The 21,472-nt window shown below is 40.1% G+C and overlaps 3 protein-coding genes across 3 annotated transcripts; 2 read left to right on the top strand and 1 right to left on the bottom strand.

Moving 5' to 3' along the window:
* Positions 1–1,204: 1,204 nt before the first annotated feature.
* On the bottom strand, positions 1,205–7,704 carry yju2b (YJU2 splicing factor homolog B). The gene is made up of 10 exons (XM_051945101.1): positions 7,630–7,704; positions 5,921–5,970; positions 5,770–5,823; positions 5,591–5,673; positions 4,917–4,972; positions 4,770–4,830; positions 4,508–4,650; positions 4,189–4,361; positions 3,709–3,847; positions 1,205–1,923 (listed from the first exon to the last, which is right to left on the bottom strand). Exons 2-10 carry the CDS (start codon positions 5,921–5,923, stop codon positions 1,451–1,453), a joined length of 1,185 nt encoding a protein of 394 aa, XP_051801061.1. The 5' UTR covers positions 5,924–5,970; positions 7,630–7,704; the 3' UTR covers positions 1,205–1,450.
* A 15-nt stretch (positions 7,705–7,719) lies between these two features.
* On the top strand, positions 7,720–9,232 carry gtf3aa (general transcription factor IIIAa). The gene has a single exon (XM_022220365.2). The coding sequence runs from the start codon at positions 7,826–7,828 to the stop codon at positions 8,912–8,914; it is 1,089 nt and encodes a 362-aa protein (XP_022076057.2). The 5' UTR covers positions 7,720–7,825; the 3' UTR covers positions 8,915–9,232.
* Positions 9,233–20,756: 11,524 nt separating this feature from the next.
* On the top strand, positions 20,757–21,267 carry LOC110970151 (artemin). Its single transcript, XM_051945895.1, has 2 exons — positions 20,757–20,762; positions 20,812–21,267. The coding sequence occupies exons 1-2, from the start codon at positions 20,757–20,759 to the stop codon at positions 21,265–21,267; spliced, it is 462 nt and encodes a 153-aa protein (XP_051801855.1).
* Positions 21,268–21,472: the final 205 nt, after the last annotated feature.

Below are 21,472 nucleotides of genomic sequence, written 5' to 3' on the forward strand. Positions count from 1 at the left end.
CTTTGTCTAATTTTTGTCATTTTTGTCGTTTGTCCATTTATTTGTCACATGGGAACTTTTTGTCTCATTTTTTGTCTCATTTATTGTTGTTTTCTGTCATTTGTCTTTTTTGTCTGCCTTTTATCATTTTTCTCACGTTTTGTCGTTTTGTTTCACACTTTTGTCATTTTGTCTCATTTGTCCATTTTTTTGTCACTGTCGCATTTTTGTCAAACTTTTGGTCATTTTTTGTGTTGTCTATTTTTTTGTCATTTTGTCTCATTTTTGTAATATTTTAATACTAACAGCTTTTTGTTTTTTGTCTGACTTTGAGCATTTTTCTCATTTTTGTCATTTTGTGTGTTGCTTTATTCATTGCTTTCTCTGCTGTTTTTGTTTTGTTTCATGCTTTTGCCATTTTTTTTGTCTCATTTGTAACTTTTGGTCAAATTTTTTGCCTTTGCTTTGTCTATTTTTTTTGCCATTTTGTGTATCATTTTTGTACTGCTTTGTCTTGTTTTTGTTGTCTGACTTTTCTCATTTTTGTCATTTAGCATTTCCTTTTGTCTTGCTTTTTGGTTTCATTTATTTGTCACTTTGGAACCTTTTTGTCTCTTTTGTCACTTTGGAACTTTTTTTTGTCTCTTTTGTCACTTTGGAACTTTTTGTCTCTTTTGTCACTTTGGAACTTTTTTGTCTCTTTTTTGTTTCATTTATTTGTCACTGGAACTTTTTTGTCTCTTTTGTCACTTTGGAACTTTTTTGTCTCTTTTGTCACTTTGGAACTTTTTTTGTCTCTTTTTTGTTTCATTTATTTGTCACTTAGGAACTTTTTGTCTCATTTTTTGTCATTTTTTTCATGTCATTTGACTTCTATTTATTACCTTACATTCCAATGCATCACATTAAACTCCATCATCCACTGCAGGCCGTATCAACCATTACATAAACCCTGAATGAGAGGATTGAGGAGCTGTCGCCTAAAAAAAAGGTTCTATTCTTCAGGACTAGAGCTGCTATAACTCATGCACACCCACACAGGTGACTTGTACTTCAGTCCGGGCATGTACCGGCTATGCTTGACTGGTTTCTATATTATTCTCATGTTATCTCTGTTGAACGTGGCTCTGGGGCCCCTCCCCCCTCCATCGTCCTGAGTAGAAACCAGTGACATCACGAGATGTAGAGATGAGCTGAAACCCAACAAACAAAACTTGCTCAGAGCTAAAAGCAGTATTTTACATTTATTTGAACAAGGTTCCTGGAGTTTTAACAACAAATCACACGCGTGTTTGTGTGGGTATCTAAAACCAAACATATTTATAACTGGGCTGGACACAGATACGACACACTGAAGCACATTCTGCAGGTCACTAAACTTAAATCTTACGTTTATTTTCAACAAATATAAAGTATGACACTGTACAGCACACGTCTGCAGCTGGAGCATGCATTCCACCCCCATTACTGCTCAGAAAGCAGACACAGTCCCGTGCAGCTCATCGTCCGGCTCTGAATCTGAGTCGCTGTAGTCTGCTACCAGAGACGTGACTCCTCCTGAACGTCCGTCAGCATCTGTCCGCCGTTTGTCTGCCTCCTCTGTGGTTCTGACCTCTTTGAAACTCGCTCCATCTGTCTCTGCTTCCTCCTGACCTCCTCGTGTAGACGGGGCTTCATGCGTCTCCGTGGTCTTGGGAACCTCCCCGTCAGGCTGTGATTTTCTGCGTGTGACGGTGGAGCACTGTTCGGCTTTGATTCCAGTCCGTCTGTGGATCAGAGGGCTGTGTGAGGGGCCCAGGGCTTTGGCCGCTGCTGCCTCTTTCCCCTGCAGGCCGAGCTTATGGAGCAGGCTGCCTGCAGCGCCTCCTGCTGGTGCTGCAGTGGAGCTGAACCATGAACGAGAGGAGATCTCTTTGCGCTTGCTGTGCTTCTTGTCCTCGTAGGCTGAAGTGACAGAGGGGGGAAAAGAGGAAGACATTTAGGAGAATTCAAACTTTGCTGTGTTTGCTCACATGTGGACTGAAGGTGGTTTAATGTTCTAGAAGAATCTGCAGCACATGAGGCAGGCTTCAGGGTTCAATTCAATCAGTAACACATCCGGCTCTGTGAAAAACTTCCATTAAGATTACATTGACTGCAAATTCTAAAATTGTAAAAGTGTAATTTTAAAATAAACTCTAAACCGAGACAAGTTGTTTGATCATAAAGTAAAATTCTAGACTGCTCATTGTTCTTTTAGGTCTCATTTTTGTCATATTTCGTCCTGTTTTTGTTGCTTTTTGTCTGATTTTTGTCGTTTTGCGTTTCCTTTTTGTCTCGCTTGTGTTTTTTCATAAACATTTTAGTCATTTTGTTCCCTTTTGTATCATTTTTTGTCTCGTTTTTGTCGTTTCTCCATTTATTTGTCACTTTGGAACTATTTTGTCTAATTTTTTTGTCTCTTTTTGTTCTGTTTTGTGTCATTTGTCTTGTTTTTTGTGACGTTTTTCTCACGCTTTGGTCATTTTTTGTCGCTTTGTGTTCTTTGTCTCATTTTTTTGTCATTCTGTGTCTCACTTTTGTAATATTTTGTCCTGTTTTGTTGCTTTTTGTCTGATTTTTGTCGTTTATCTCGTGTTTTTGTCGTTTTGGGTTTCCTTTTTGTCGCGCTTGTGTTTTATCATCAATATTTTTAGTCATTTTGTTCCCTTTTGTGTCATTTTTTTGTCTCGTTTTTGTCGTTTGTCCATTTATTTGTCACTTTGGAACTTTTTTGTCTAATTTTTTTGTCTCTTTTTTGTTCTGTTTCATGTCATTTGTCTTGTTTTTTGTCTGGCTTTTATAAGTTTTCTCATGTTTTTGTCATTTTGTTTCACACTTTTGTCATTTTTTGTCACTTTGTAACTTGTCGTTTTCTGTTTCCTTTTTGTCTCTTGTGTTTTTTCGTCATTTTGTGTCATTTTTTGTCTCGTTTTTGTCGTTTGTCCATTTATTTGTCACTGGAACTTTTCTGTCAAATTTTTTTTGCCTCTTTTTTCTTCTTTTTCGTGTCATTTGTCTTTTTTGTCATGTTGTGTCTCATTTTTGTAATATTTTTAACAGTAACAGTTTTTTTGTCTGTGGTCTGATTTTTAGTATTTTTCTCACATTTTTGTCATTTTGTGTTTCGCTTTATTCGTCGTTTTCTGTTTTGTTTTTGCTGTTTTGTTTCAGGCTTTTGTCAACTTTTGGGTCGTTTTTAACTTCTTGTTTTGTTTTGTCTAATTTTTTTGTCTAATTTTTGCACTGCTTTGTCTTGTTTTTGTTGGTTGGTTTTTTTTGTTGGCATTTTTTCAAGTAAAATATCCTTCAGTTCCAGATAGCTCTGACTAAATGTTGTGTTGCTTTGTAGACACTCTGTGATCTGGAAGTTGTAATGTGGAAATGATAAACTGAGGATGAATGCAGCTGACATTGAACTTATTTCCTAAAGAAATTTCAGGTTGTTCTTAATGTTTTGTAAAAAGATAATGCCTTAAATGTGAACCTTTTTGCACCAAAACAAAGGAAAAATGTGGAGTTGTTGTTATTTATTGGTCATAATGCTGTGATTTTACTGGACCGGTCCACTGGAGATCAAACGGGGCTGAATGTGGAACCTGAACTAAGATCAGTTTGACACCTCTGATCTCGACTCGACAGTGAACAAATCCTGATCTATTGTTCAGTGGATGTACTTGTGGGAAGTAAAAGCCCCTTTCTTCTGCTTACAGTCAGGCGTCTGGTAGGTTAGCAGCGCTGCCAGCTTCTTGTCCTCCTCCTTTTCTGGCAGCAGTGGGATGGACAGGTTGGTCCTCATCCTCACTGCGTTGTCCTTCTCCTCCTGCTCGGCCAGAACTTTCTTCTCCGTCTGAAGAACCAATAAAAACACAGATATCAGCTGAGTAACTCCACTTGCAGATGGAAATTAGCAATAGCTATAATCTGGTGCAAAGCATCTTTTCTTTTTAAGATTAATGTGTTTGTACGTTGTCCCTGTTAACTAAATATGAAACGTGGCTGAACGCTTCACGTGCTGCTCGGGCTTATGTTTATTTTTATCTTCTTTGGAGCCGTTTTGTGTGTCATGACAAAAATGCACTTAATGTATAGGACACGTTTTAAGCATCACTTTAAATTTGATCGATGCTAACAGGAGCCTGAAAGGAAACTTGTGTTGCTTTAACACAGGAGTTAACACTAGAAACTTACTCTGAACTTCCTGCGGAGGGTGCTGTTGAGCTGGAAGTCATCCTTCCAGCCGGACTGGTAGTCCTGGATCTCTGACAGAGAGGGCAGAGCCTTTTTAAGCTTCTCCTTGTCTTTCCCTCCGTGGTCCAGTTTGTACATGGCATCCGTCTCCAGCTTCTCCTTCTCCGTCCGCTCTGTTCCGACAGGCAGAGGAAAGGTGAAGAAGAGGTGGCCCAATAATCTCTCTTTTGTTTAGTTGTTAGAATGGCTGTTTTGCTGTTGTCACGGTGCTTTTTCTCTGTCTCATTTTCACTGAGAACAGCGTCTGTGAACGCTTTACCTGTGGTGAGGATCTGCTCATTCTCAGCCATGTCCCAGCGTTCCTCCTTTCTGCGGGCTCCACTGACTATAACATAGTCGCAAGTGGCCGGGTCTGTCTGCATCTCTATGTAGTTGACGCACAGATGGCACTTCATCCTGAACCTGGTGGAGGAGACAAAAACACGTAAAGATCTGAGACATCATCATACATTTCTGAGATACACTACTGTTTGTTATTATGATTTCTCACTGTTTTACCCGTGAGCCACATGTTTGTTTACCTGTAGATTGGAGTGGTGTAGTAGTTCCCCACCTTCTTCTTCTCAGCGTTGTAACGGACCCCTGCACACACAGAAAGGACATCCGTGTCACAGACACGAAGAGACACTCGGACCCACTGAACATTCTGTGACTGACTTCACCCTTACCCATGCCGATGTGGTTTTTGCAGCCGTCACACCAGATGTTGTAGGGCATTTCAAACCTTAATGAGCAAAAACAGAAACATTAGCGTCGGAGCCAATGAGGACGCTACATTATAAATAGGAACTAATGTTTGTCCAGGCAGGAAAAAACAGTTTGACCGCTGAAGAAGCCGCTAATAATGAACTGTTTGCTTTAGATAAAGACTGTTGGACTACACATGCTAGCAGCAATAAAGCACAGATCATTGGAACCACAAGCATTTGTCTCGGCTCTCTTCTCTAAAGTTTGTCAGCGGGGCGACTTTTTAAATCCTGATGAAGCACGTCAGGGGCTTCAAACATCCGCTCAGCCTCTACATTCAAGTTTCTTTGTGTGTTAATAAAAAAACACGAGTTCTTGTAAAGACCTCAAGCTCTGCCGTGCCCTCCTTTGAGACTGCAGCATTTCATTTCTTAGAATATTTGATTTAAACTCATTGTCAATAATTGGAATTCTACTTGTTTATCAGAAATGGACATCAGTCTCTTCTAGGTTTCCTTATTTGTGGCAGTAAAACAGATTTCATGAAGGTACAGCGGCACAATAGCGTCTGTTAAACTGTCTTTTGATTGTTGTTTGGAAATGATAACTAACCAAAACAAATAAATGTAACTTAAGGAATAAAATGTCCACTAACCTGATAATGAGGATGCCCTGGGACAGTTTCCTGGCCCTCTCCCGCAGGGCGTGAGTCTTATGATAGCCATTGAGGGATCCATGCTAAACACAGAGAATGAAACGGATGTAAGTCAGCGTCCAAACACAGAAGTCGAACCAAAAGGACCGACACACAAAGGTCTGTGTGGCTGCACTTACTTTGGCTGGATCAAAATCCGGAGGGTAGTATTTGTTTGTTCCTTTTCTTTCACCCTGTCAAAAAAAACAGAACAGGTCACACTGTTAATAAAGAGCAAACGCTGAGCATTCAGAAATATATCTTTAAGATTAAACAGACATCAGAGCTTACCATAGTGGCGAATGGATCTCCACACCAGTAATGGATTCAGCCTGTCTTGCCTGGATAAAAAAAAACTAATTTAGTCACTGACAGTGTCTCGAAACAGCCAAAAACATTAACTCTCAAAAACACAAAACCAAAGGCGTTGTGAGCAAATGTTTTTTTCATAATTGCTATAAGAGTTGCTGTGGTTGTTTAACCCTCCTGTTGTCCTCGTTTACGGGCACCAAAAGTATTGTTTCCTCGTCTGAAAAAAAATCCAAAAATTCAGCAAAAAAATTGCCCAAATTTCTGGAAATTTGCAAAACCTTCAGGAAGAAAATTCAAATAATTCCTTAAAAATTTCTCTTCAAAGTTTTATTTTAAAATATCCCCCAAATTTGGAAAGAAATTTTTTGTAAATATTTTCAAAAAATTTGCAAAAATCTTTTTAAAAAAATCCTAAAAAATATCTAATGTTACAACATATATATCAGTAAAACTTCTAATATTTTCTTAAAGAACATTCATTGAAAAAATCAACCAAAATCCAGCAAAATTCGCTGGATTTTTGTTGAGTTTTTATGAATGTTCTTAAACATTTTTTCCTTTTTTTTCCCCCACCAAACAATGCTCAAAAATTTCCCCAAAATGTTGAAAATGTGGACATCAGAAGTTTCACTGTGATATTTTTAGTATTTTCGACTTTTTAAACTTTAAAACGGGTGAATTTGACCCGCAGGACAACACAAGGGTTAACCAGAATTATTTAGAGTTGCAGATGAAATATATTTGAGCTACTGAAGACCAGAGGTTTCAGAATTCATTAAAAGTAACTGATTTACTATTGATGTGAAAAGGTGAGAAACCACTTCAGCATTATATACTAAAATCACCTGCTCCCTGATATTTTCCTTTAAACAAATAAAGACAATTCAGCCATGCACTGATGTGAAATGGGAATTTTACTTGAAAATGTACATCAGTCTATTCCAGGTTTTCTTATTCGTGGCACTAAAATGTATTTCACAAAGGTACAGCTCGTAACATAGGAATTCAGTGAAATTCCTTGGTGTTAATCTTACTTTATTTTAAAAAAAATGTATGATTAAAATAGAGGTATTTAATTTAAGCCTAACAAAGCAGACATATTTCATTAAAAGGTGCCATTTAAAGCTTAACTTTGGAGTAGCATTACAGGAAAACAAAACCTACAACAGTGTAATAGTGTACAATACTGTAGGGTCACATCCAGGCAGAGTTTTGCTTTGCAATGTGTAATTTCCTGGGGTAAGATCTCATTATAAATAACACTGTAGGCTTTTAGTATCCCCATCTAAACGTGTTAGGTTAATTCCAATCACGTTTCTCTATTTGGAAGCACTTTGGCTGAACGGCTGTTTACTTTTTAACTGAGCTTTGTGAAGCTAATAGCGGGTACTTCACTCCACTAACGTCCAACTGAAACATTTGGCTAAACGTCTAATAAACGGTACCCTTATCTAATGACAGTATATGAGGTTTAGTACCGTTTAACGCTGAATTTTGGCATTATTTTTACGCTGTTCTGGCATCACTGCAGGGGAACGAGCTAAAGCTAGCATTAGCAACAGTTAGCTCACTGAGTACCGTTAGCTTCTTCTTCGCTTAAATATGAAGGATACGTAACTAAAAAACTGCTATGAATAAAAGTAACTACACAGTCACTTTAAACGTTCAGCTGACATGTTTTTACTTACTTCAATATACGCCTGAGCTGTACTTATGGATGCTCCACTAGCAACAACCAAACTACAACAACAGAGGGGCTGATGGGTAATTTCCCTGCCTGCGGAAGTTGCGTCTGCAGAAGAGGATTGTGGGTAATACCGGTGTGGACAGAAAACGTGCTCCGAGAAGAGTGATCATATAGCTGTCGTTCTCAGTGCCGCAGATATGGAGGCTAAAGCGGAGCGTTACAAGCGGTTCATCTGCTCGTTCGGCGACTGCTCTGCCGCCTACAACAAGCAGTGGAAGCTGGACGCCCACCTGTGCAAACACACCGGAGTGAAGCCGCACTCCTGCGGCCACGACGGCTGCGGGAAGTCCTTCTGCACCCCCTACCACCTGGCCAGGCACGAACTCAGCCACAGCGGCGTGAAGCCCTTCCAGTGCGACGTGGAGGGCTGCTCGGAGGCCTTCACCACCAACGCCAACCGGACCAGACACGTCAGCCGCGTCCACGCGCAGGAACACAAGAAGTACGTGTGTAAGTTTGAGGGCTGCGGGCTCGAGTTCAGGAAGAACAAGCAGCGCAAGTCCCACATGTGTGAGCAGCACACTCAGCTGCCACCCTACAAGTGCACTTATGAAGGCTGCCACATGCGATTCACCTTCCCAAGCAAGCTGAAGCGACACGCGAAGGTGCACAGAGGGTATCCCTGCAAGGAGGAGGCCTGCACCTTCACAGGGAAGACCTGGACGGACTACCTGAGGCACAGGAAGGAGCAGCACAGGCTCCTCCTGAGGTGTGATCGCTGCACCAAGGTGTTCAGGGACTCCTGGTTGCTGCAGCAGCATCAGCGCGTCCACTCTGACATAAGAGTGGTTCTGAAGTGCCCCAGGGACGGCTGCAGCAGGTCCTTCACCACCGCCTTCAACCTGCAGAGCCACATCAACTCCTTCCACGAGCAGCAGCGGCCCTTCGCCTGCACCCACGCTGGCTGTGGGAAGACCTTCGCCCTGAAGAAGAGTCTCCAGCGTCACGGCGTTGTCCACGACCCACAGAGGAAAAAGCTCACCAAGCCCAGAGCCAAGAGATCTCTTTCTTCCAGGTTGAGCGGCTACAGTGAGACAAAGCGGGTGGTCTACAAAAAGCGCCGGGAGCCTGAAGCACACAGAGGGTCTGATCAGAACAACATGGAGACGCCTGGTCCTGTGGAGCTGGTGTCCCTCCTGCAGGACACGTCTCTGCTGTGCAGTCCAGCTGTGGACACACATGGACTCATTAACGCCCTCACTGCGCCTTTACAAGAGCATTTATAACTCCTAAAGTGGTGTTGTCGCATGAAGTTTGTGCTGATACTCAGAACTTAAGACTGTTTACAGTTTTCCTAAAGCTGTATTTAGAATGAAGGACCTCCTGCTGCTGCTCTATTAAAATTATGTTTTTGGGGCATTTTTGATTTCTCTGGAGCCGTTACATTCAATATATTTGTGTCATAATTAAAAATGTGTATATTCTAATTACAAATCCAAATTGAAAAATGTCACAAAATGTGAAGTTTTTCTTTGTGCAATATCAAAATCTGCCTTTGCAGAAGCACAATGTTTGAATAAAGACTGTGCTGTGTTTTGTCTAAACGTTTTCTTGTTTGTTTTCATCGGTTTAACCTAATGTGGTCCTCTGTCTGGGAGCCCAGTTTAAAGATTTTCATTAGTTTTGATTGATGTGTGTGGCTGTTGCAGGGTTTATAAAGATACGATTTGATAATCTTAAATCTGTGGTAAAGTGTTGGTGACCGAATAATTCATCAATAAAGTTTAAAAACAGCAATAAAATATAACATCTAAAAGTAATAAAATGCCACCTTACCACCGCTTGCTATGAAAAGCCATTTTAACAGGAAGGCTTTGAGTTGGAGTTTAAACAGACTCAGGTCAGTGATGGGGCGTGTCGGGGGGGAGCTGGTTCCAGTCTGGGTTCTACAGAGAACAGCCGGTCACCCCAGGGTTTGGGTTTAGACCGGGGTTCTTCAAGCAGCCACTGACTGGAAGACGTCAGAGCTCTTATGTGGTCCTTGAAAGTTGAAAGCTCTGATAAATAAGATGGAGGAAGACTGTTTAGTATGGAGTCACAGGAGTGCCACATCAAAATATAAATAAATAAATGTGGAAATATAAAGAGAAATAAATAAATAAAAAGGAAAATTTTGTCTTTGCTTTTACCTTTTCTGTTTTTCCATTTATTTATTTATTTATTTCTCTTTCCACATTTATTTATTTATTTATATTTTGATGTGGCACTCCTGTGACTCCATATTTAGAGCTTTAAAAACAAAAGCTTAAAAAGCATTCTGGACTGGAAGCCAGTGGAGAGCGTTCATTATCAAACTTTTTTATTAACGATAAATAGATGTCAGTAAACTAACAAAAAGTATGAAATAATCCTAAAATTAGAATAACGTTACTTTTTAAACAGACAACTAAATAAGGAAAGTATGGTTTTAACTTGCTGACTTGTTTCATCTGCAGTCTAATTCAGAGCTTCATCCCACGTATGATGATGTGTCTTTTTTTTTTATCAGGTGGTCTGACAGATCTGTCAGAATCTGTCAGATCGACCACTTCCTCCGCCGTCTGCTGGTCTCTGCATGATGGAGTCTCAGGTGTTTGAGGGTGTAGCTCCTCGCCCCGGTTCATGGAACTGCTCACCTTTTTCCTGATCTCTATGGCCTCCTTAACCCCCCTGTTGTCTTCATTTATGGGAACCAAATAATATTGTTGTCTTGTCTGAAAAAAATCCAAAAATTCAGCAAAAAAAATTCCCCAAATTTCAGAAAATTTGCAAAATCTTCAGGAAGAAAATTCCAATAATTCTATAAAAAATTCCCTTAAATTTTTTTTAATCCTTCAAATTTGACAAGAAAAGTCTTGTAAATATATATATTTTTAAAAATGAGTAAAAATATTCCAAAAAAAATCCTAAAAAAATATCTGAAGTGGTTACATACATATCAGTAAAATTTATATTATTTTCTTTAAGAACATTCACATAAAAATCAACCAAATTCCAGTGAAATTTGCTGTATTTTGGTTGATTTTTTTGTGAATGTTCTTAAACATTTTTAATATTTCTTTTTTTTTTACACCAAAAATGTTCAAAGTTTTCCCAAAAATGTTGAAAATGTGGACATCAGAAGTTTCACAGTGAAAATTTATTTTTTTCCCACATTTTCAATCTTTAAAACGGGTCAGTTTGACCTGCAGGACGACACGAGGGTTAATCCATCGTTTATGTTTGTTGGTCTCTGATGTTAAAATCCTGTCACAGATCATGATGTGGTTATTTCTTTTGCAGTGGTCCGTGATAGCTGAATGGCTTTTTCTTTTTGTGTTCTTGTGGGTTGTCTAAATGTTTCCCTTCCGCATTCTGTCTGGTGTTCTTTTCTTCTTGTGTTGAATGTTCCTATTTCTCCAATCTATGTTTTCTCACCTGATTTGAACAGAGGTTCATAAATGATGTTGCATTAACTGTCCGGTTATATTTTTTTATCTTTTGGATGAACTAATAGCTGCTGGAGTTTTGTTTGTGGTTTTACCGCCTTATTTAGTAACGCCATTCTACAGTAAGAAATGACAAAATGAACGTAATCCAGCTAAATGTTTAGCCAACCGAATGTTCCTACAGACTGCAGTATTTCAGACAACAGTGTCCTGGAAGCTTGTGGAAGCAGTGTGGGTTTGGCCTGTTCCTTTTCTTGCGCCGTGATAGACCTTTTGTCAGTGCAGGTATGTTGACAGGATTTCCCCAAATAAGATGCAGCCGTCATTAACTCCCCTGTGCTGTTCCTGCTGTAACACGTCAAACCGTTTACTGTGAAAAAGATCTTTGTCCTTGTGTACAAACCCAAAATCTATGAATAATCTGAGGGCTGTTGGCTCGAGTTCAAGAATAAATTTCTCAGTTTGATGAGAAAGAATGTCATTCCATCCTCATCAGCAAATCACTGATTTGGACCAAGGACTTTATTTTCTAAATTGACCTTCAGGACTTTGAAATTACAGGCTCATGAAGGAAATGGATGAAATGTTCAAGTTTCCACATTCTTTGGGTGTGCCCACGCTTAAAATCATTTCATCCTCATGTCATCATTGTCCGGGAGCCTTCAGCTGATGTCCCTGACGTCCACATCCTCGGCCAGAAGGAGGGCGTGGCTTCGTGAAATCACCTGGAATGAAGACCTGCGCATTCCTGTGCCTGGATGACAAACGGCCGAGCATCTCGGCTCTCACCCGCAGATTTACGGCGTAAACAGGAGCAGCTTCGGGAAAGTTTGAGATTCCAAGGCTAAATCCTCTCTGAACACTTCCAGGTACAGGAAGGCTGCTCCTGCATTCCTGCCCCGCTCGGCTCAGACGAGCCCTATATGGACTGACGTGTCTGACCAGCTCACCCAGGAACGTACAGCAGGCCTCATCCAGCCAGTATTTAGAGAATCTCAGTGTAACGTGTCTTCAAATCATTTCCTCTTTCAAGAGCTTCCTACACTGGTGTTATAATTAGAATTAGTCATATTTACTTGGACTGCTTCCTACCTACATTTGCTCCTTAACAGCACAGACATGTTGTGATCGTCACAAGATCATCTGTTACTTTCAGTTCCACGTGTTCGTACTGAGCTGGGTAAAAAGGCTTTTCCTTTTTATGCACCTTCTGCCTGGAACATGTTGCAGAAAGACTTCAGATTAACTGAGTTCATCTCATTGAGTGCCTTTAAATAAAACAAAAATGCAAGTTCTTCAGGCCATTTCCACAACTTGTGCTTGTTTTTTATAACTTGTTTTGTAAATGTTATTATTGTTGTTCTTTTCATTTATTTTCTTATTCTTTTTTCATATATTAATCATGTCTTAACTGTGTGATTTTATAACTGTTTTGTATCTGCTGCTGCCTATCTTGGCCAGGACTCCCTTGGAAAAGAGGTTTTTAATCTCAATAGGATCTTTCCTGGTTAAATAAAGGTTAAATAAAATAAAATAAAATACATTTAGCTAATTTGTCTTAATGACCAGCTGCAGAAACAGTGATAATACTGAATTAACCCTCGTGTCGTCCTGCGAGTCAAAAATGACCCGTTTTAAAGTTTGAAAATGTGGAGAAAAAAAATATATTTTCACAGCGAAACTTCTGATGTCCACATTTTCATTATTATTTGGTGGGAAAAAATAAATGTTAAAAAAATGTTTCTTAAGAACATTAATTAAAAAAAACACATTAATTAATGTTCTTAAAGAAAATGTTAGAAGTTTTACTGATATATATGGAATCGTTTTAGATATTTTTAGGACTTTTTTGGAAGATTTTTACTCATTTTTTGCAAATATTTACAAGAACTTCTTTGCCACATTTTTGGGGATTTTTTCAAAATAAAAGTTTGAAGGAAAACTTTTAAGAAATTATTGGACTTTTCTTCCTGAAGGTTTTGCAAATTTGGGGATTTTTTTGCTGAATTCTTGGATGTTTTTCAGACGAGGAAACAACATTTTTTGTTGCCTGTAAATGAAGAACATTACTTGCTATGCAGTTTCTTCAGAATGGCGACTATTCTTTAATTTCTGGGCAGCAGATGGAATCCATCTTTCTAGCTATCACTGTAAGATTAACACAATTTGATGAAACAGATCAGGACATAAAGAAGAGTGATAAACTGCAGAAGGAGAAAACAAAAATGAAGGAGAAGAATAAAAATTGGAAGAAGAGGAGAAAAATGCAGCCGGAGAAAAAGGAGGAAATGAAAGAAAAGGAGAAGAATGACTGAATATAAACAGTATTACTTGTTGAAGGTGAAACAGCAGAAGCTTGAAGAACAACAGAACCATCCCAAAGTTCTTGTCTTAAATGTAAAGATCAGGTTCATAGAGGCCAGGGATGTACTGCACGTTCATTCTTCTCATTTTTGAATGGACAGACTCAGAGGAAGCAGCACATCGTGAAAGCAATCTATTTTGATGTATATGTCTGCTGCGTGAGAAAACGTGCCGAACGTGCAGGAATGCAGAGCAGATGTAGTGCTGAGAGCAGTAAGTCTCACCTTCAAGATCCTGGGAAAAATGCAAAGATGGGCGAGAAACCAGGCAGTTCTGACGTTTACGTAAGAATCCAGCTACAGAATAGTCGTTATTCTGAAGAAACTGCACAGCAAGTAATGTTCTCAACCCTCCTGTTGTCCTCATTTATGGACAACAAAAAAATAGTTTCCTTGTCTGAAAAAAAAATCCAAAAATTCTGCAAAAAAATCCCCAAATATCAGAAAATGTGCAAAACTTTCAGGAAGAAAATTCCAATAATTCCTTCAAAGTCTCCCTTAAAAGTTTTATTTAAAAAAATTTGGCAAGAAAGTTCTTGTAAATATTTTCAAAAATGAGTAAAAATCTTCAAAAAAATCCTTAAAATATCTAAAGTGGTTCCATATATATCAATAAAACTTCCAATATTTTCTTTAAGAAAATTCACATAAAAATAAACCAAAATCAAGGGAAATTCACATTTTTATCATTTCTTTTTTCCACCAAAAAATGTTCAAAAATTTCCCAAAAATGTTGAAAATGTGGACATCAGAAGTTTCACTGTTAAAATATGTATTTTTTCCACATTTAACAACTTTAAATTTGCAAAACCTTCAGGAAGAAAATTCCAATAATTCCTTAAAAGTTTCCCTTAAAAGTTTTATTTAAAAAAAAATATCCCCCGAATTTGGCAAGAAAATTCCTGTAAATATTTTCAAAAAAATGAGTAAAAATCTTCCCAAAAAATCCTAAAAATATCTAAAGTGATTTTATATATATATCAGTAAAAATTCTAATATTTTCTTTAAGAACATTCACAAAAAAATCAATCAAAATCCAGCGAATTTCGCTGGATTTTGATTGATTTTTTGTGAATGTTCTTAAAGAAACTATACTACATATTTCTTAATTAGATTTTATTGTCACATGAAGAGCAGGGTACATATGAACATTTTATATGGTCAATTTGGGAAGAATTACAGTCACAAAATCATAGAAAAGTTCAGAACTTGGGTCAGACACGGCTCAGGTGATAGAGTGGGTTTGTCCACCAGTGATCAGGCGACCGTCTTACACAGCGCTTTGTAGAACCTCTCTAAAGACACCACATAAGACGGTATGGCAGATTTACTGCCATCTGAAGCTGCCCTGCCTTGTTTGCTGGCATGTCGTGTTGTTACAGTAGGTGACACAAATGAAGAGCATCTAAATATGGAACAGCATCAAGCAGTGGGTTCAGATCTGACCAGGTTTTCTTTTTTGTCCGGTGCCACGTGCTTCCCATTCCTGCCTTCTGACAGCGCTGAATTCCAGACTGCTGCTTCAGGCCCTAATCCAAGAGGATTGCTCTATCGCCGCTGTATTTCTCCCACCACCTCCTCTGCTCTCCCTCTGTCTTTTTATCCCTCGTCCTGCTGTCTCTCTCAGAGGTGGAAGGAATGCGTCAGGGCGTTTGCCCTTTCTTATTCTCGTTTTCTGTGCAAATTACCAGAAAATGAAAGCTTTTTCTGACAATGGTTTTGATTGTCTGAGAGCGGCTGAGTTTAGTGGAACTCTCTGCAATCTGACAGTGAAGAGAGAAGCTACAGATGTGGTAGGGTACATGTGGATGGAGTTTTATGTGCTGACCCCTGCACTGCTCTTCACCTGCGCTACGTTTACTTTTCTGCAGTGAATTCTAAAAAGTAGCAGAAGTGATGTAAAGAAGTTATGCAGCAGTCCACATGGAGGGTTCAGTTCTGTGCTCTGGATCCAAAATGCCAGCTTACTCCTTAAACAAGGACAATCCATCCATCCATCTCTTAATCCTCATTAGGGTCACTGGAGTCTATCCCGGCTGACTGAGGGTAAAGGCAGCCAGTCTGTCACAGGGCTACACATAGAGGCAAACAATCACACTCACATTCACACCTACAGATACTTTAGAATCATCAGCTAACCTCAGCATGTTTCTGGACTGTGAGAGAAAGCTGGAGAACCTGGAGAAAACAGGGAGAACTCTACACAGAAAAATCTCAGACCGGGATGCACCGAGGATCTTCTAGATCTGAGTCCACATTGCTGACTGCTGAGCCAGTGTGCAGCCCCAACGAAGACAAAAGTCATTGTGTGGAGGAAAACAAGTCAAATGTCCATCTTCTTGGCGCTTTCAGCCACACCTAACATCCAGCGTCATCATGTGATAATATGTGACCGCAATTACTGGGAGATATTAACTTTAGTCTGTGTTCAAACAGACTCCGGCTGGGAACAGACTTCTAGATTTTTCTCCAGCTGTTCATTTATTGATTAGATCAAATAATGACAAACTGAGAGGTAGTGTCATGTTTGTCAGTCATGGACAACGGTTCACTGATTTTTTTAATCATTTGTGAAGTTTAGAAATAGCCTAAATTTTGTAAAAATGTCCATCCATCCATTATCTATGCACTCCTTAATCCTCATTAGGGTCACTGAAGTCTATCCCAGCTGACTTCAGGGGACACCTGGACAGGTAACAGTCTGTCACAGGGCTACATTTAGAAACAGACAATCACACTCACATTCACACCTACGGACAATTTAGAGTAACCAATTAACCTCAGCATATTTTTTGGACTGTGGGAGGAAGCCGGAGTACCCGGAGAAAACCCATGCATGCACAGGGAGAACATGCAAACTCCATGCAGAAAGATCCCAGGAAGGTGGGGACACTGGCTGGAAGCTGCAAGGCGACAGTATTAACCACAACACCACTGTGCAGCCCCTTTATACTTTATATTCATTATAAAATAAAACAGCACCGGCTGTTTTTTCACTGCTCATTGCTTTCTCATGGATTCTTGCCTCTTCGTCTGGAATTTTATGCGTCTGGAATTGATCAGCATAAAGAAGTCTGATTCTGAATTTGTCGCACACTGTTTCCAAGGTCAAGAACTCATTTTCAGACTCAAATCCAGTTTTATTTTTGTTGGTTTTTGTTCTTACTTTTTGTCCAGGTGTAGTTTTTGCTTTTGGAAACTGAGTGTTTGCATGAGATGAAGAGAAACTGAAGACATTGTCTTTCTGTGGTCTCCTCGTGTTAACCAAGTCGGATGTTCGAAAACTGTACATTTCAAGTCGTGTCAGTAAAATATGTGTTCAGGTGACCAATTAAATGTTTAAATCTAAACTAAAACCACTGAAATTGTGCTCCAAAACCTGTCAGGCTTCTTATAAAGACATGAGATAAAAGGAGTGGAAGACATGAAGTCAGTGCTGGCAGACATTTAGCAGGTATAGTACACAGTTAGTGATCTATAAGGAGGAAATAATGCCGTTTGTTCAGGTCAGAATCAGACTAACTGAGCAGACCAGGTCCTCGCAGAGAGAAGGCCTGTGTAAAAATACATTTTTCATTCAAATCAGTTGACTCATACAGAGTCCAAAACTTTATCCTTAAAAGAATTCCTGGAATTCCTGGCAGTAAATTGTGTGAGCCATTATTAGTTCAAGATTTAGGGATGATTCCTCAGTAATTCATATCAACAGAGCTCTAATACATGAGGAATGGGGCTGTTTAACAGTCATAAATAAACCTAAAATCTCATTGGACACACTTCTCTTGTCTAAATATAACTAAGTGAAGCCAGGCCTCAGGTATTAGGAACACCCTTTGACATGATTCCTGTATTTACTGCCCGCACTGTGATGTACATTTCGTTCAGTCAGAAACACAATCTGCTTTAGTCTTTGAGCTAAATCTCATCATTTACCGTGTTTCTCTTTGACCCGTGTTGTTTTCTTTGTTCGTCTTACACGTTCTCTTTTTGATATTCTGGTAGGTAATCTAACATCGTTTTGTGTCTTCCTCACACTGCAGATGATTGTTGTGTAGCACAAAATACAGCGTGTCCATAAAGTCTCTTTACAGTTTTATTAATTTATTACAAAGGCAGCTGATGAGATATCTTAACCAGACTTGTTTTATTGTTTTCAGTGGTTGTCAAAGTTTTTTCTACCTCATTTAATACACCTCTCCATGGGCGCCAATAGTTGCATGAAGCACATCAAGACGGGACTCGATTTCTTGCCGTGTTCGCTGCAGCAGAGCCTCATCAATGGTGGCAACAGCATCAGAAATCTTTTGCTTCAAGTCAGTAATGTCCCGTATCTTTGTTCAATACACGATGTCTTTAACGTAACCCCATAGAAAGAAGTCCACGGGAGTGACATCTGGTGAACGAGCAAAGGATTGTCTGACACCATCGATGTTTTCCTCAGATTTTCTTAGTCGCCCACTCCTCCCTTTATCCAACCCTGTCTCCATAAATTTCTTGTGCCGTGCATGAATTGAAGGACGTGATGGTGGATCTCTTCCATACTTAGGTCTGATTTTGTCTCAGTAAACCATTATACACATTGTGGCTTCTCTTTAGGGTTTCATTGAACAGTACCTCGTTCACCAACAGGATGCATGAAACACATAATTCCAATGTGATTACAAACTTTAATAAACACTGATTGCAATAAAACAAATCTGGTGAAGATATCAACAGCCTCTGTAGTAAATTCTTAAAATTATAAACTTAACGGACACCTTGGATGTGTATTTAAATGCCCTCAAGAGGAAAAGTCTGGGGCAGCTTGGGGATTAATGACTGACTGGATAGCAACTTTCAAACTTCTATTAGCTGTATCAAAACATTTCAGAAATAACACATTAATGTACGGTCATCTGTGGCAAATATATTCTGGGAAAAGAAGCAAAAGCACATTGAAAGAGATAAAAGTAAAATACAGCAATGTAATAGACTCAACTACTAGTGAAAGTTATGGATGAGAATCCTATCAAAGTAAAAGCATGTAACAGAAGCATGGAGTTAAAATGTCAAAGTACTGATGTGTTGCCTCTGAATGTGACCATATATGACATCATTAGATTATTAAGGTGGTAGTCTACCCTAATTTATTAAACAACTTATTTTGTTCTAATTTCTAAACAATGCAACCAATCAACACAAAACTTGGCACAAAGAAAGACAGATTTAGTAGAAGCATTTTACATTTAGCTAAAGTCTGCCACATTTTATAGTTTCCATAGCAACAGATTTGGAGAGATACAAAAAATCTTTTGGAACTAATATCTTCGAAGGGAAAATAGCTATAAGCACCAGATTTGGTACGATGACTCCTTATGTTATTACCTCCACCAGGAGGTTATGTAATCGTCGGAGTTTGTCTGTCTGTCTGTTTGTCTGTTAACAGCAAAACTCAAAAAGTCATGGACGGATTTTCACCAAATTTTTACAGAATGTCCGGAAGAGCAAAAGTAGCAATCGATTAGATTTTGGAGGTGATCCGGATCACCGTCTGGATCCAGGATTTTTTTGAAGGACTCTGTACAATTGAGAGATGGCCGCCTCTCAATTGTACAGAGTCCTGTTTTCCTCTCTATCCTTGGCGGAGGTCTGCACTCTCTGAGTGCTTTTCTAGTTTATTATATTTTCATTTCATTAATTAGGTTTACCTCCATAGTTAATGACACTGCAGGGTCTAGTACAGTCAGGTACAGCAGTGTTTTATGTACTTTTTGTAACATGAAACTAATGGGTATGATCACACCTTAAATAACACTACATGGTCTTATTTTAATGATAACAATCCTAATCCTTTTCACTGGAACTCTTTCTGGTACAGGACCTGTCTTGACCTGACTTTGTTATTTTGTTGCATTTTTGTGAGCTCATGTTTCTGCAGAATTTGCCTTCTAACTTCATGTTTGTCTTGTTGTGTAAATGCTACACAAATAAAGTCATTGTTACTTTATGATTGGATACGTAAATGCTGTTTGGACGTGCTGAAAACACGGAAACAAGCCACAGTTTTTACAGCACACGTTTGGATGTGGTAACACTAAAACACTAAAAATGATCCCGTTAAATGGAATAAAGAGCCGAAATAAATTCCAAATGCTTGGCAGCGTCCAAATGAGCTCGTGTTCATCCTGATAACATCGGCTGCTAAATAAGGAACGCTGAGGTGTTGCCCTGCTCCTGGATGGTAGAAACAGGGTCCAAATATGCACTTTCCTTGCAAACTTCACATTCCATTGACTGCCTGTTTGGGCCTTATAACCGTTGCATAATGCATATTCTACATATTCTACATGTCAGCCACACGTTGTTGAGGAAATCCCTCAATTTATGGACCAGCTCAGGACGAGTCCCCCGTTGTGGAATGTCTGCTGAAACAGGCCCGCTTCTGTTCTAATTATAAACTCTGCTTGTTCTTCTGGAGTTTTTTGTTTTGACCCACGGATGTAAAATTTATGGCAAGAAAAGCGACAAAAAGCAGAATACAGCAGGGATCTGTTTTAGGACATTCCACAATGACTCAACCGGTGTTTCGGAACATTTCACCGCACTTCTTCCTTTACATTTCCTACTCTGATCACTGTTGTGTTTGTGCGTTGATAAAGTTCTGCTGTGTCCGTATCTCTTGGCTGTCTGCTCTCCCAACACGTCTGTCTAGCTGCCTATCTACTGATTCATTCATCACACATGCTTCTCAGCATCATCAGCGTGACATCACTGTCCTCTTCTCGACGGCTTAAGAAGCCCCGAGCGTTTGGGAATCCATATTGTCAGGGGCCAGCATCCTCTGGAAAAACATCTGGGGGAAAGGCACCAATAAACCGGTGATTTACATCAATTAGATAATCCCAACAGGACAAATTCTGGGTCAAGCGCCCGCCTGCCCTCCTACGCTCCCTGTCAGCCTCAGGTGAGTGGAATAGTCTGTTGGCAAGTAACGGGTTAGTGTCTGTCTCCCCTCTACACCTCCTCATCTCACCCCTTCACCCCCCTTCATCTCCAAGGGCTATATATTGGAGGTCGTGACTCGTCTGCATCTTAAGCATCACTCGCACCCGCAGACTCACAAACGCAGACGCATCTGGTTCGTTTTGAGACGAAGAGCAGACTAAGAATGAGGTCCTTACTGAAGCTCGTTGTGATTCTTTTCTGTGTCCAGAGGGGAGAGGCCCGTTGGCTCAGATCACTCATTGGTAAGTGACGGTTGGAGGGAAGCTCGTGACCTATGACCTTTTGTTTTGAGCTCAACATAAATGCCCATAAACATGCCGGTAATGTCGCACATCACATGTATAAATAACCCTCTCTTTTTCAGATCAGACACGAGAAACAGCGTCTGCACACACGTCTCCAGATGAGGACCGGAGGAGCAGACATCCAGCCGTAGAAGACAGCCAAACAGAAGCTTCTGGAGTCGGGCCATCCATCAGCCCCATCGTCCCAGTCCGGTCGCGTCGCTCGGCTCTCGACTCCCAGTGCGGCCTGCGCTCCATCCTGCTGCAGGTTCGAGACCTGGGGCTGGGCTACGACTCGGATGAGACCGTCTTATTCAAGTACTGCAGCGGGACGTGTCCCCACGTTCGCTCCAACCACGACCTCACGCTCGCCAACCTGATGCTCAGTGGGGTGCTCTCCCACCCAGCCCCGGGGCAGCTGTGGCATAACTCCCCCTGCTGCAGGCCCACCCACCACGAGGACATGGCCTTCCTCGATAACTCGCACCGCTGGCACAAGGTGGAGAAGCTGTCGGCCGCGGGCTGCAGCTGTGTGGGCTAGACGGCGAATAACAGAGGTGAGACGGAAGCAGCGCAAGACAGAGCTTTTCTGAAAGGACAAATTTGCTGTCTCTAATGTCTGTAAATGAAGAGTTTCATTCCAGAATGGAACAGGAGATTAAGCTATTTTTTTCTGTCAGTTCTGAGTTTGTGTTCATGTTGGAGTAATGTGGCAATAAGGGTGTTAGACGTGAGCTCTTCAAATG

The sequence above is a fragment of the Acanthochromis polyacanthus genome, chromosome 3, assembly GCF_021347895.1.
Source record: "Acanthochromis polyacanthus isolate Apoly-LR-REF ecotype Palm Island chromosome 3, KAUST_Apoly_ChrSc, whole genome shotgun sequence".
NCBI classification, from domain to species: domain Eukaryota; kingdom Metazoa; phylum Chordata; class Actinopteri; family Pomacentridae; genus Acanthochromis; species Acanthochromis polyacanthus.

What these genes read in the sequence shown, in the direction of transcription:
- yju2b (XM_051945101.1), bottom strand. An exon ending in TGAGCAGATCCTCACCACAG is followed by an intron (nt 4,362 to 4,507) that starts GTAAAGCGTTCA and finishes CTGTCGGAACAG; the next exon opens with AGCGGACGGAGAAGGAGAAG. An exon ending in CCCTCCGCAGGAAGTTCAGA is followed by an intron (nt 3,848 to 4,188) that starts GTAAGTTTCTAG and finishes TTGGTTCTTCAG; the next exon opens with ACGGAGAAGAAAGTTCTGGC.
- gtf3aa (XM_022220365.2), top strand. Translation starts at nt 7,826, where the DNA reads ATGGAGGCTAAAGCGGAGCGTTACAAGCGGTTCATCTGCTCGTTCGGC.